This window comes from Oryctolagus cuniculus, chromosome 9, assembly GCF_051225735.1.
Source record: "Oryctolagus cuniculus isolate XC-2025 breed Fujian yellow rabbit chromosome 9, ASM5122573v1, whole genome shotgun sequence".
NCBI classification, from domain to species: domain Eukaryota; kingdom Metazoa; phylum Chordata; class Mammalia; order Lagomorpha; family Leporidae; genus Oryctolagus; species Oryctolagus cuniculus.
The window spans coordinates 80,970,330-80,984,389 of record NC_142875.1 but is presented as its reverse complement, the minus strand read 5'-3'; the positions used below and the strand labels follow the sequence as shown (position 1 = coordinate 80,984,389).

At 43.0% G+C, this 14,060-nt stretch overlaps 1 protein-coding gene across 24 annotated transcripts in view; it reads right to left on the bottom strand.

Annotated features, from left to right (window-relative positions):
• STARD13 (StAR related lipid transfer domain containing 13) overlaps nt 1-14,060 on the bottom strand; it is a 585,508-nt gene that overhangs the window by 35,555 nt on the left and 535,893 nt on the right. For all 24 annotated transcript variants that reach the window (XM_017350153.4, XM_070049030.2, XM_089304231.1 and 21 more), the window contains one exon: nt 8,696-8,759. In XM_017350153.4, the coding sequence (XP_017205642.3) occupies nt 8,696-8,759 (64 nt within the window). The remainder of the gene's footprint in view (nt 1-8,695; nt 8,760-14,060) is intronic.

The window sequence follows — 14,060 nt, the reverse complement described above, 5'->3', positions numbered from 1 at the left end:
TAAACAAATAGTTTGTGATTATTTATAAATGCTCCAAGGAGATTACAGAGATCACAGGACTAGTAATCAGATATAAAGATATAAAGAAAAAGATCCCTTGGCCGGCGCTGTGGCTCAATAGGCTAATCCTCCACCTTGCGGCGCCGGCACACCGGATTCTAGACCCGGTTGGGGCACCGGATTTTGTCCCAGTTGCCCCTCTTCCAGGCCAACTCTCTGCTACGGCCAGGGAGTGCAGTGGAGGATGGCCCAAATGCTTGGGCCCTGCACCTGCATGGGAGACCAGGATAAGCACCTGGCTCCTGCCTTTGGATCAGCGCGATGCGCCAGCTGCAGTGCACCCGCCGCGGCGGCCATTGGAGGGTGAACCAATGGCAAAGGAAGACCTTTGTCTCTCTCTCTCTCTCACTGTCCACTCTGCCTGTCAAAAATTAAAAAACAAAAAAAAAAAAAAAAGAAAGATCCCACCAACTGAATTGAATCCTGCCTCAATGGTTTTAGCAAGCCAAGGGCTTACTACGAACACAGAATGCCAAAGTTCAGCCAGGTAACTGACAAAAGGCTTGCCATGATACTGATGTGGCCATGACAGGTAACTATCCTGTATGGCACAAAAAGCTTTGTTAGTACCTGGTTGAGTAACTACACTACAGAGAGGGATCAAGAGGCTGAAATCAGCTGAGGGAGGAACATCTACAGGTATGCTTCAAGATCATGACTATTTTAAAAGCAACTTGATTGAGCCAGAAGAACTCATGCTTTTGAAATGTAAACATGGTACAATGTTATGTGCTAAGCAATCTTAAGTGAAGCAAGGCCCCCTCCTTGCGACTCAGTTTCTTCAGCTGAAAGATGAAAACAAGAACAATGCACGCCTAGCATGGTTTCTCCATGGAACCAAATATGGTTACAGGTACAAATGCCCTATAAACCTAAAAGTGATAAAGTTATCTGTCAGTCACAGACTAACAATATTGAAATGCATAAAGCTCTTAACAGAATTGAAGGATGACTTCTCAATAAGATGAAGTTTCAGGAAGCAAACTATTAATGACCCTAACTTCAAAAATCAACTATAGGATTTGCAGGATGTAATGAACCTCATTCAATAGATGTTCTTATATTTATTTATTTATTTGAAAGTCAGAGAGAGAAGGAGAAGCAGAGAGAGAAAGAGAGAGAGAGAGAGAGAGAGGTCTTCCATTCGCTGGTTCACTACTCAATTGGCCACAACAGCTAGAGCTGTGCCTATCTGAAGCCAGGAGCCAGGAGCTTCTTCCAGGTCTCCTGCACAGGTGCAGGGGCCCAAGGGCTTGGACCATCTTCTATTGCTTTCCCAGGCCATAGCAGAGAGCTGGATTGGAAGTGGAGCAGCCAGGACTCCAACCTGGTGCCCATATGGGATGCCAGCACTGCAGGCGGCGGCTTTACCCGCTGTACCACAGAACCAGCCCCTAGATGTTCTTATTAAACGCCTTGAGAGTTCTGCAAATTTAAGCTTAATGTGAGTCAATCATGTAGTATGGTTACTAAACAGAGATGTCAGCCTCAGGAGGGATGACCAGAGCCTGGATCCCAAGACTAGGAAGGTCAGTGTCCACTGTATTCTCCACTGATTACATACATCAAGAACGATGCACTGTTTCTACGTGCCACATTTTAAGGGTGCATTTCTAGAGAAGAAATAATCTGTATACCAAAGCAGTTAGGAACCACAACCTCCTGGGAAGGGTGATTGAAAGAACTAAGATTAGCTTAGAGATGAGGAACTGTAGAACTTGTGACCTAGTAATCACAGGGTTTGGAGATCTCTAAACTTGCTGAGATAGGTACAGAAATTTAGAGTAAGCATTAAAACCACTTGGTGGGGCTGGCGCTTGGCACTGTAGGCTAAGCTTCTGCCTTCAGGCATCCCATGTGGGCTCCTGTTCTAGTCCCAGCTTCTCTTCTTGCGATCCAGCTCCCTGCTATGGCCTGGGAAAGCAGTAGAAGATGGCAAAAGTGTTTGGGCCCCTGCATCCACATGGGAGACCCAGAAGAAGCTCCTGGCTCCTAGCTTCAGATTGGTCCAGCTCCGGCCATTGCAGTCATTTGGGGAATAAACCAGTGGATGGAAGACCTCGCTATCTGTCTCTCTCACTGTCTGTAACTCTACTTCTCAAATAATTAATACACTTTAAAAAAAAAAAAAAACCTGTCTCCTTTAAAAAAAAAAACCACTTGGCATCATTGACAGAGCTATATTGCTTAAGCCAGAGATTGGTGGACTTGCCTTACTCCTGAAAAGAGTTGATTAGTTTATCTACCGAAACCCAAAGTGTATAATGCATAAAATTCATTGTTTCACACAAGGAAAATTTAAATTTATAAGCTTATAACTGTTTTATATGACTGATTATGAGGGGTTGAAGACGAATTTTAAAAATATAACATCATGTGCTTCATTTCAAATAAACTATTAAAAGGAATATTCTAAGCTTTTAAACTACTTTAAAACCTTTTCTTTCATTCTAGTCAACACACTGTGTAAGGCTGATTCCTCAATGATGATTGATATTAGAACAAAGAAACATTTTAGGTGTGCATTGTTCCCTGTAAGTAGTATTGATGTCAGTTCAGCCTAAATTAGACAAAAAACAAGAAACTCACCATCACATGAAAATATTATGTGCTCTGAATCACAGTATTAGTTCAAAGTGTCTATATAGGTGTTTAATCTGGGCAATTGCTATTTGAGTGAACTATATGTCTGGTTATACAGCTGAACAAACTACGAGCACAATCATGATTCTTCATGTTAGGCACAGTTTTAAAAAATATATGAACAGTTTTGTAATTTTTTTCTCTTTCCTATTATATTTGTTCTGACTATGTTTACTGGAAGGCAATGTTGTGTCGGTTGAGCCTAATGACAACAACCTTAGGCTTGCACTTTCTATCATTTAAAGAACATTCACATTTATAATAGTTCATTTGGATTGAATCTTACAACAGTGTCTATGACAGACTGGCACTGAAAGTACAGAGAACTGTCAGCCATTATAGGTAGTTTAGGAAACTTTACTCTAGACTAAGCAGGGGTCAGAAAACTTCGCCTGTAAAGGCCAGACTGCAAATAATTAAAGGTTATGGGCCATGTGGTTAATCTCTGTTGCAATTACTCAACTCCAATATTACTGGGAAAAGGATGGATGTGGCAGTGTTGCAATAAAACTTTATTTACAAAAACAGGAGTAGCAGCTGGCCAACTCCTGCTCTAGAGAACAGAGTTGGGGGCGGCTGTGTAAAGGGGGAAATCCATATTCTATGTTTCTCTGGAGGAAAGAGCTGGGATCTGATAGGCTAACTTACACTGCATGAGTCTGAGCTGATTATATGGCAGACTCTTCTGAGATTCCAGCATACTGCCTTGCTGTAAAAAGGGCTCATCACGTGGAAAAGCTTATAAGCTGAAGCAAAGCGAACTGTGAAGGATTCGCTGAGAATCCTGTAGTAAGGGAGTGGAAATCTGGAAAACCTGATGCAGGATTTTTCCCAACTCAAAAATCCTAAAGTTCTAGGACATTCACGTGTAATTACTTGCAGTGCAAGACTGCTAATACCACCAGGCAAGTGACTGATGGACACAAAGTCGTGTTTCTCCCTCTGCACGTTGCTGCTTGGAGCTGCCAGGAGTGTCTTATTTGGTGGGAGAGGTGGGGGTGTGCGAGGTGGTGGGGATCTGGGTGGAGACCTTGTCAACAGCTGCAGCTCCTCTGACGTGCCAATGTCAGCTGGGCCAGGAGGTGCTGGCGGCAAGGTGCCAATTAGTCATGGTTTCCATGTTGCTCTCCACCTCGGTCTCACAAAAATCCTAACTTTTTACCAGACCCTTCTTTTGAAGCTCCTCTGTCTCAGAAGATGCTCAGTAAGAGGGAAGGTAGGAAAGGGCCGTGTGCACATGTCCTCTCCTTTCTCATTTCACAGACAGCCTTCCTGGAGTCTCTGGGCTCAACTTTCCCTTTGCACAGCGACTGTGTCGTGCGAACACTAACCCTCCCGGTCATCAGGAGGAGGAGCTCAGGACGGGGGACCCTCACCATCACCACGAGGCCAGACTGAATTCTGCAAGTGAGAATGAGAAGCTTGCTCGTGTCTTTAAGTTTTCAATTTAGATGAACCTCCGGCTGGTTGGCTTTTTCTAAAAGTGAGAGCATTCTTCATGGAAATTATATATTCCTCAGAGACAGATGCCAACCAGACACTCCAAAAAGAAGGTTTCTTTTTCCCTTTTCTTTAAAACAAAACAAAACAAAAACAAAAACAGAAAGGAATTTGGCTGTATCTTTACATGAGCAATAGGAGCCCACAGGAATCCACAGCTGCGGGAGTCAGCTAATCCCTAGCTGCACAGAAATCTCCGAGCCTGTCTTCCCTGCGGGAGAACTGGAGCGCAGTGGCTGAGTCAGCCTCATCACAGGCAGGAATGTGCTGCTGGGCAGGCCCGAAGCCACGGGCGGCCCCGCTGGCGGCCCCAGGCTCTCCCGAAATGCCTCTTGGCTGAGTGTTAGCGAGTCTCAGCGACAGACAGGCACGCTGATCTCAAAGCCGCCTTAAACGTTCTTGGCTGAGAGGTGAAGACACCAGTTGGAATGCCTGTTCTCGCGCGTCTGGACTCCTGCTCAGAGCATCCTGCTAACGCACACCCTGGGAGGCAGCGTTGATAGCTGAAGTGATTGGGTCCCTGGCATCCACGTGGGAGACCTGCCTGGATCGAGTCCCATAATTTGGGCTTTGGACCTCCAGCAGTTTGGGACATTTTGGGGGTCCATGGATGGAAGGTCTTTCTGTCTCTCTCAAATAAGTAAATAATAAAAGATAAGTTTTATTTTTTTTAAAAGGATCACTTTGCTCTTCTGCAAAATGGTTAGATACTATCTTGAGTGAGGGCAGGTATAGTGTTTGGTTTGGTGCTCTGCAAGAGACATTTGATGTATAAGACAAGTACATGCCTAATCCAGGAGAGAGAAGGCTTCCTTCACCAGATTCACGTATTAGTGAACTTCGCATTTTCATCCTTGGGTCAGCCCACCCAGATGTGCAGAATTAAAACTTGCCATGAAGACAATAAATACACTGTGGATTTCAGTTTACATGGGGTCTTCAAAAAGTTTGTGGAAAATGCAGATTACGAGCAAAAACTGTTTTTGCACTAAAATAAACTTATCTTGCAATTCCGTTTTCCATGAAGTTTTTGAAGTTCTCTCGTAGGTGCCAAGAAATAGCCTTCTTCTAAAACCAACACAAATAGTTGGCGGAATGCATTACAGAAGAAATCTGAGACTCTTCCAGGTCTCAGGCCAAAGGTCAAAAGTGCACTTAAGCTCCCACATGTTTCTGAATATTTTTGGAAGGTGAAGTGGAGCTGTCTGGGACCAGAGTACCTGGGTTCAAATCCTGCCCCCGCTATTTCTCTGTGACATTGGGCAAGGGACAAAGCCCTTCAATTTCTGTGTTTGTGACGTGGCGTAAAGTCTGGCAGAGAGGAAGCACCTGCCAGCATTGCCAACCACACACGCTGCTAAGCAAGCTCATGTCACCCTTTTCCAGCCCCAACACTTTGCAAGGGGAGAAGAAACACTGAGGCCCCACAGAGTCAACTCATTTGGAGTCTACTTGCTGCAGAATTGAACAAATGTGGGCCTCGGCAGATTGGAGATGAGGATTCTATTTCTATTTTCTTGGATCGCTTAAAAGGGGGAGAAACTGAGAGGAAATGCTGCTGTCTTATTTTTATTCCAAATAAATGAATTCCAAAGTTGCTTGAAGCTTCTCAGGGTGCTTAGTTGTCAAGCCTCACTTTCTATTTTTGATCAGTTGGCCTCCCTTAGCCCCTACGCATATTTTCTTCAAAACACACACACACACACACACACACACACACAACACTTGCCTGGGACTCATGTAAGGGCAGATCAGAGAAACAGGCTGCACTGCCCAGTGCTTCCCACATCATGGCTTGCGCCTGGCCACGAGTGCTGGTCATTACTGAGATTTCCAAGTGGGATGCGTGGGAATCATGTATTTGAAAATTTGGGCCACAATTCTGTAATGTACAGTGTGAAAAATCAATACTTTACTCAAGGGCATGTGTTTCTGAGGCCTGTAGCTAAGTAGCAGCTGTGAAGATATGTACCACTGTATCCAATGGGAGGAATACGTCAGGGATGTCAGAATACTCAAGTGACACAGTTTACAGAGGAGCTTTTGAGAAGGTAGCACGTGAAGAATCTAATAACTATTGCTCACTACTACCTGGCCTGTGGTTTTTGAAAAGCTGATGACAGAGAAAAAAAAGTCCAATCACTCTACTCTGTGGAGAACAAATCATGTCATTTTTTTTTTTTTTTGGCATTTTTTTTTAGATTTATTTATTTGACAGATATAGTTTACAGACAGTGAGAGAGAGAGACAGGAGAAAGGTCTTCCTTCCATTGGTTCACTCTCCAAATGGCCGCTATGGCCGGCGCTGTGCCAATCCGAAGCCAGAAGCCAGGTGCTTCTCCTGGTCTCCCATGCGGGAGCAGGGGCCCAAGCACTTGGGCCATCTTCCACTGCCTTCCCGGGCCACAGCAGAGAGCTGGACTGGAAGAGGAGCAACTGGGACTAGAACCCAGCGCCCTGGCATTTTGTTTTTAAAAATTGTTTATTTACTTTAAAGGCAGTCCCCCCCCTATGCACACACACACACATACACACACACACATCTTCCACTTGCTGATTTATTCCCCCAAAATGCCCACCACAGCCAGAGCTGGGCCAGGAAGCTAGGAGTCCAGCACTCAATCTGTAACATCTCCCACGTGGGTGGCAGTACTTTAGCTATCACCTGCGGCTTCCCAGGGTTCACAGTTAACAGGAAGCTGGAAGCAGAAGTGGAGCAGGAACTTCCATCCAGGCACTCTGATATGGGATGCGGGCATCCCAAGCAGTCTTAACCGCTGTGCTAAACACCCAGCCCCCTGGCATTTTCTTTTGTGGGACACTACAGCTAACCATCTAGATAGGCAGCTGTACAGAGCAGCCATCTGAGGACCTCCACTTGAGTCACACAGGCATGGCTGTGTGCGGTTTAATAAGAACCATGTGTTACAATCAAAACAACATCTGACCTTCATGCTTCAAATAGTAGGTATGCTTCTCAAGGGGGCCGTTCAGCCAGACAGCTGTTAGGAGGTTTATTTCCACGTTTTTAATTTGTCTTTGGCCTGGACAAATTGCTCATGTTTTAATATTTCTCTGGATATTGTCTTTCACCTTTTTACCTCCTTAGCTTAAATCTTCAGTTCCCAGTTCACACACCAAATTGTTTTTAAGGTGAGGTCAACCAAAATCCATTTGATTTTTTTTTTATTTGGGGGAAGGGCACTGCTATTTTAGAGCAGAAATTCAGGTTGGAGTTATTTTTAACGATTAGGTTACTCAGGAATGACTCAAAATCCATTCAATGTAATGATTTCTCTGTGTGAACCAGAATAAAGAACACTTTCTTCGACCCAGAGCTGTTTTCTCTGCCTGGGGCTTGTCACATAGTGGAGATGTTAAGTGAAAAAGGCATCCATGATCTGAATTCTGAATTTTGTAAAAAGGATCCGTTTGGTGAGAAAGGGAGGCAGCACAGCACAGTGGTTAGGATCTTGCTTTTGGAGTTACACATGCCTCAAGTTGCAAGCCCGCTCTGCTATTAGCTGCATGAGTACCAGCAAGACACTTAGCTCGTTCAGGGTTTACTTTGCTCACCTAGAAAACAGACAAGCCCTACCTCCATGGAGTAAATGAGATGTGTGCAATGTGTATTATCTAGCTCCTGGAACACAGTAAGTGCTCAATAAAATACAGGTTGAATAGCCCTTATTCAAAAATCCTTGGGACTAGATGTGTTTCAGATTTTGGCATAGACTAAACTGGGTGAGCAACCTTAATATAAAAAATGTAAACTTCAAAGTGCCCTGAAATCCTAAACTTTCTGAGTGCTGACATCATGATCCAAACGTTTTGGTTTTTGGAGCATTTCGGATTTCAGATTAGCAGCACTCAACCTGTAAAGCTTTATTTTGAGACTGAAATCTCCTCTTATTCACAGAGAGGGAACAGTAAATGCACAATCCTATAAGGGGAAGGCAGCGAGGTGGCTTTTAAAGCTAACCAAACTCTTGTGAGGGGAGATCATGGCAAGAGATGAGGCAGACTCAATAGTTTGTGGTTATACTGTCCCTCAAAGCCCTCAACCCATTATCAATTGAATCTGAGAGGGAATGCAATCTTGATATGTCCTTAAAATAAAATGCTGCTGGAAAGAATGAACTAGAAGACACTTTTGGTGTGGGTCCATAGATCTTTTCTGAACAGTCTTAATCTACTAATCACTGTAGAGGATTTGAGTCCAATATGGGGTTGATATTTATAGCTAAACAAACTTCTGAATCACAATTGAGATATTTTACATCTTTATGAAAACTGTCTAATTAAAAAAAAATGAAGCGAATAAACAAGTAAAATAAACTGATCTCAGCCTGAGTGAATTGTGGGATTATTTATGAGGATTATGATAAGATGGCAAATGTAGAGAACAAACATAGACAGAGGTTACATTTCTGAATGTTTGCTTAGGTTCTGTTGGTGTAATCCTGCTCCTTGTTAACATGTGGGCACTCACCTTCTTCCTTTGGAAGTTCACATCAAGTTTCATTGAGGCACACTTGTTCAACGTGTTCAGTCGTCTAAAAAGAAAGGATAAAGACCAATGATTACAACCACCGTTGAACCTAAATCCTTTTTCCAGTTTCATAATCCTCCCTTATTTCTACTATGAAGGTTGCAAATATAGAAACAGACAATTATGTCCCCAGGTGATGGTACCCCTCCTCCAGATGGCAGGTTGTAAAATAGCTGCCATTTGTGCTCTGGCCTTCTGACCTCAGAAGACAGCCACTCAGGCTTCTGCTCTCCACCCCTTGCCTAATCTAAACCCAGCTCTTTTCTGACTTCTGTTTCTGCCATTCTTGAAACCAAGGGTCAATAATTGTAGCAGTACTTTCAGCAGCTCTTCGATTCATTTGTCACCTTAACCTACCATTAAGTCTGTACTGCTAACTCCCCAAAATGAATCAATGAAGCCATCTGTCTTCTCTCCTGCTCTCAGGTGGCCGGAAATGAATGGAAAGCTAACTTTGTGCTGAATTTGTGCTGAATTATACATGCTATAGACTAAACTGTGTCCCTCTAAAACTCTAGATTGATGTCCTAATTCCCAATGTGGCTGTATTTGTGGTAAGAAGGTAATTAGAGATAAATGAGGTCATAAGGGAGGAGTCCTTATCAGACAGGATTAGTGTCCCTAGAAGAAGAGATGAGTGAGTGGGCTCTGTTGCTGTCTCTGCATCTTGCTCTCTCTGCCATGTGAAGACACAGGCAGAGGTGGTTGTCTGGGGTCAGGAAGAGGACCTCACTGGGAACCCTGCCAGCACCCTGATGGTGGACTCTCCAGCCTCCAGGACTGTGAGAAAGCAAGCTTCTATGGTGGAAACTTCACACCCACAGTCCGTCATGGCAGCCCACGCTGGCTCACACACACACTTTGAGTCTCACCCTCAACAGGGAGCCCAGTCCCAGCCCATCAGGAGACTCAGTCTCTAACCCCATGTTTTAGGCACCACTGCCAATTAGAAAATAGAAACTATTAGTCCTGAGTGCTGCTACTAATCCTTTCCTTCATCATGAATGGCATCTACATGCTCACTGATCCTGCCCTCTTCACTTTTGCTTTACAAGAAAAGATGATCCCCTTCTTTTTAAAAGCTGACCCTTTAATCTTTCTTTTGAGTCCAGCATCTACCACTTCATCTGGGATTCTGGTACCTCACCTACTCCCTCTCTCCTCAGCAGACTCTCCTCACTGCTTCTCTCTCTTTATGATCATTCCTGTCCTAGATAAATATAATCACCATTAGTTAGCTACCTAAAGAATCATACTAAGGCAAACTATCACTATTCTTTCAATCTCATCTTTTCCTGAGTGTCTATTTAACTACTCCATCATTTATCTTTTTTTGTTTAAGATAAAAATTATTTTATTTATTTGAAAGGCAGAGTTACAGAGAGAGGGACAGACAGAGAGAGAGAGAGGTCTTCCATCTGCTGGTTCACTCCCCAGATGGCCACAACCACTGGGGCTGGGCCAGGCCAAAGCCAGGAGCCAGGAGCTTCTTCCAGGTCTCCCACATGGGTGCAGAGGCCCAAGCCTTGGGCCATCTTCCACTGCCTGCCTTCCCAGGCCATAGCAGAGACCTGAACCAGAAATGGAGCAGCTGGGACTTGAACCAGCGCCCATATGGGGTGCCAGTGCTGCAGGCCAGTGCTTTAACCTGCTGTGCCACAGCGCTGGCCCCCTTTTACCTTCCTTTTGCTACTCAACTTGCTGAGACTATCTTCGAATTTCATTGAGTTTTCAAACTTTCATAATCTAAGATTCATGAAATTCTTTTTCTAAATACCCTTATTATTTTATTTGACTTCTTTGTTAAGACCACAATTAGAAATGCATATGCTGTGTCCTTAATGTGTTGTACAACGTGAATTAATGCTATAACTAGTACTCAAACAGTATTTTACACTTTGTGTTTCTGTGTGGGTGCAAACTGTTGAAATCTTTACTTAGTATATACTAAATTGATCTTCTGTATATAAAGATAATTGAAAATGAATCTTGATGTGAATGGAATGGGAGAGGGAGCGGGAGATGGGAGGGAAGTTATGGGGGGAAAAAGCCACTGTAATCCAAAAGCTGTACTTTGGAAATTTATATTTATTAAATAAAAGTTAAAAAAAAAAGAAATGCATATGATTCAAAGAGTCAAACACTACCCCTCATATCCTTTTCCATTTATCGCTCTCTGGAAGCAACTTTTTTTTTTTTTTTAAAGATTTATTTATTTTTACTTGAGAGTCAGAGTTACACAGAGAGAGGAGAGGCAGAGAGAGAGAGAGAGAGAGAGAGAGGTCTTCCATCCGATGGTTCACTCCCGAGTTGGCCGCAATGTCTGGAACTGTGACGATCTGAAGCCCGGAGCCAGGAGCTTCTTTTGGGTCTCCCACATGGGTGCAGGGGCCCAGGGACTTGGGCCATCTTCTACTGCTATCCCAGGCCATAGCAGAGAGCTGGATTGGAAGTGGAGCAGCCGGGACTTGAACTGGCGCCCATATGGGATGCTGGCGCTTCAGGCCAGGGAATTAACCTGCTGTGCCACAGCGCCGGGCCGCTGGAGGCAACTTTTTTAACCCTTGCTTCTGGTGTTTATTTCTAGTACTGTTTGTTATTACTCCTTAATCTTTCAGTTATGTAATTATCTATTATCTTTGTTCTATGGAAGATGAAACTTCTTGGTTATTACTCACTCCCACCTCCTTACCATGCACACTCCCACACACTCATACTCACCTTTGACTCTTACAAAACTGTATTATAATTCATAATTTTTTCCATGAATCAATATTCAGTATTGATCCTGGAAAAGCTATTCACATGCATGCCATTCTCTGATTACTTTCCTTTCATTCTAAACTTTCTGTTATCTGTGGAGTTAGTATCTTGCTTGTTTCCTTGGTTTATTATAGGCTCATCCTTAAATTCAAACTCAAACACTTCCCCAATTATCTAAGTTTCCAGGTTTTTTCCATCACATGAATCTATCAATTTAATTTCCCTGGAGTTGGGTCTCCCAAATCCTTCTGACGGGTTCTGGCTAGGATTTGCTGCCCTTCTTACTTCACCATGGACTGATCCAACTTTTCAGAACTCAAATTCCTCTTGAGTGCCTTTTCAGGGTCTAGAGCTGGATGTCAACATTTAGTTATAGACAGACTGGGAAGAGGCCTGGGAATGTCAACCCTTGAATGCAGACAGATTGTCAGGGGGGCTTCCAGTTTCAATAGAAAATCCCATCTTCAACTACATTTGATGCCCCTGTCTGGGGAACATCTGTTTGTGGTCTGTGCAGGGAATCAACTCCTGCACTTCTGGTGAGGTGAGAGCAGTTGTTTAGATATAGATTGTGGGAGTAGATAAGGCTCTACCTAGTTTCAAATAGAATTACAAACAATTCTCCTCCTTTTAGTCTCCCTTTATCCTCACTACTAATTTTGAGTATTTTAGAATTTATACAGTGAAAATTGAGTTATTTTATGCCTTTTCTTGGGCTTGCTAACTACATGTTTCTGCTTGAAAATTTTGTAGTTATGATCTCTCTCATGTGTGGACATTTGCTTTTTTTTTTTTTTATCTTTTATTTAATGAATATAAATTTCCAAAGTACGACTCATGGGTTACAATGGCTTCCCCCCCATACCGTCCCTCCCACCCACAACCCTCCCCTTTCCCACTCCCTCTCCCCTTCCATTCACATCAAGATTCATTTTCGATTATCTTAATATACAGAAGATCAGCTTAGTATACCTTAAGTAAGGATTTCAACAGTTTGCTCCCACACAGAAACATAAAGTGAAAAATAATAGATGATTTTTTTTAAATGATGATGAAATCAGATCAGACCTATTGTCATGTTTAATCCCAGTGAGAGTCAAGTTGGGAATTGATAAATTCTTTTTTTTTTTTTTTTTTTACAGAAGATCAGTTTAGTGTACATTAAGTAAAGATTTCAATCGTTTGCACCCCCAGAGAAACACAAAGTGAAATATACTGTTTGAGTACTCGTTATAGCATTAAGCCTCAGTGTACAGCACATTAAGGACAGAGATCCTACATGAGGAGTAAGTGCACAGTGACTCCTGTTGTTGACTTTACAAATTGACACTCCTGTTTATGGCATCAGTAATCTCCCTATGCACCAGTCATGAGTTTCCAAGGCTATGGAAGCCCCTTGAGTTCTCCGACTCTTATCTTGTTTAGACACGGTCATAGTCAAAGTGGAGGTTCTCTCCTCCCTTCAGAGAAAGGCACCTCCCTCTTTGAAGACCTGTTCTTTCCACTGGGATCTCACTCACAGAGATCTTTTTGCCAGAGTGTCTTGGCTTTCCATGCCTGAAATACTCTCATGGGCTTTTCAGCCAGATCCGAGTGCCTTTAGGGCTGATTCTGAGGCCAGAGTGCTATTTAGGACATCCGTCATTCTATGAGTCTGCTGAGTATCTCACTTCCCATGTTGGATCACTCTCCCCTTTATTTATTCCATCGGTTAGTGTTAGCAGATACTAGACTTGTTTATGTGCTCCCTTTGACTCTTAGTCCTTTCATTATGATCAATTGTGAACTGAAATTGATCACTTGGAATAGTGAGATGGCATTGGCACATGCCACCTTGATGGGATTGAATTGGAATCCCCTGGTATGTTTCCAACTCTACCAATTGGGGCAAGTCGGCCTGAGCATGCCCCAAATTATACATCTCTTCCCTCTCTTATTCCCACTCTTATGTTTAACAGGGATCACATTTCAGTTAATTTTCAACACTTACGAATAACTGTGTGATAATTACAGAATTAAACCAGTCATATTAAGTAGAACAGACAAAAAAAAAATACTATGAGGGATAATGTATTAAGTTGTCCATTAGCAGTCAGGGCTATGCTGATCAAGTCACCATTTCTCATAGTGTCCATTTCACTTCAGGAGGTTTCCTTTTTGGTGTTCAGTCAGTTGTCACCGATCAGGGAGAACATATGGTATTTGTCCCTTTGGGACTGGCTTACTTCACTCAGCATGATGTGTTCCAGATTCCTCCATTTTGTTGCAAATGACTGGATTTCGTTGTTTCTTACTGCGGTATAGTATTCTAAAGAATACATATCCCATAATTTCTTTATCCAGTCTACCATTGATGGGCATTTATGTTGGTTCCAGGTCTTGGCTATTGTGAATTGTGCTGCAATAAACATTAGGGTGCAGACCGCTTTTTTGTTTATCAATTTAAACTCCTTTGGGTAAATTCCAAGGAGTGGGATGGCTGGGTCGAACGGTAGGGTTATATTCAGGTTTCTGAGGAATCTCCAGACTGATTTCCATAGTG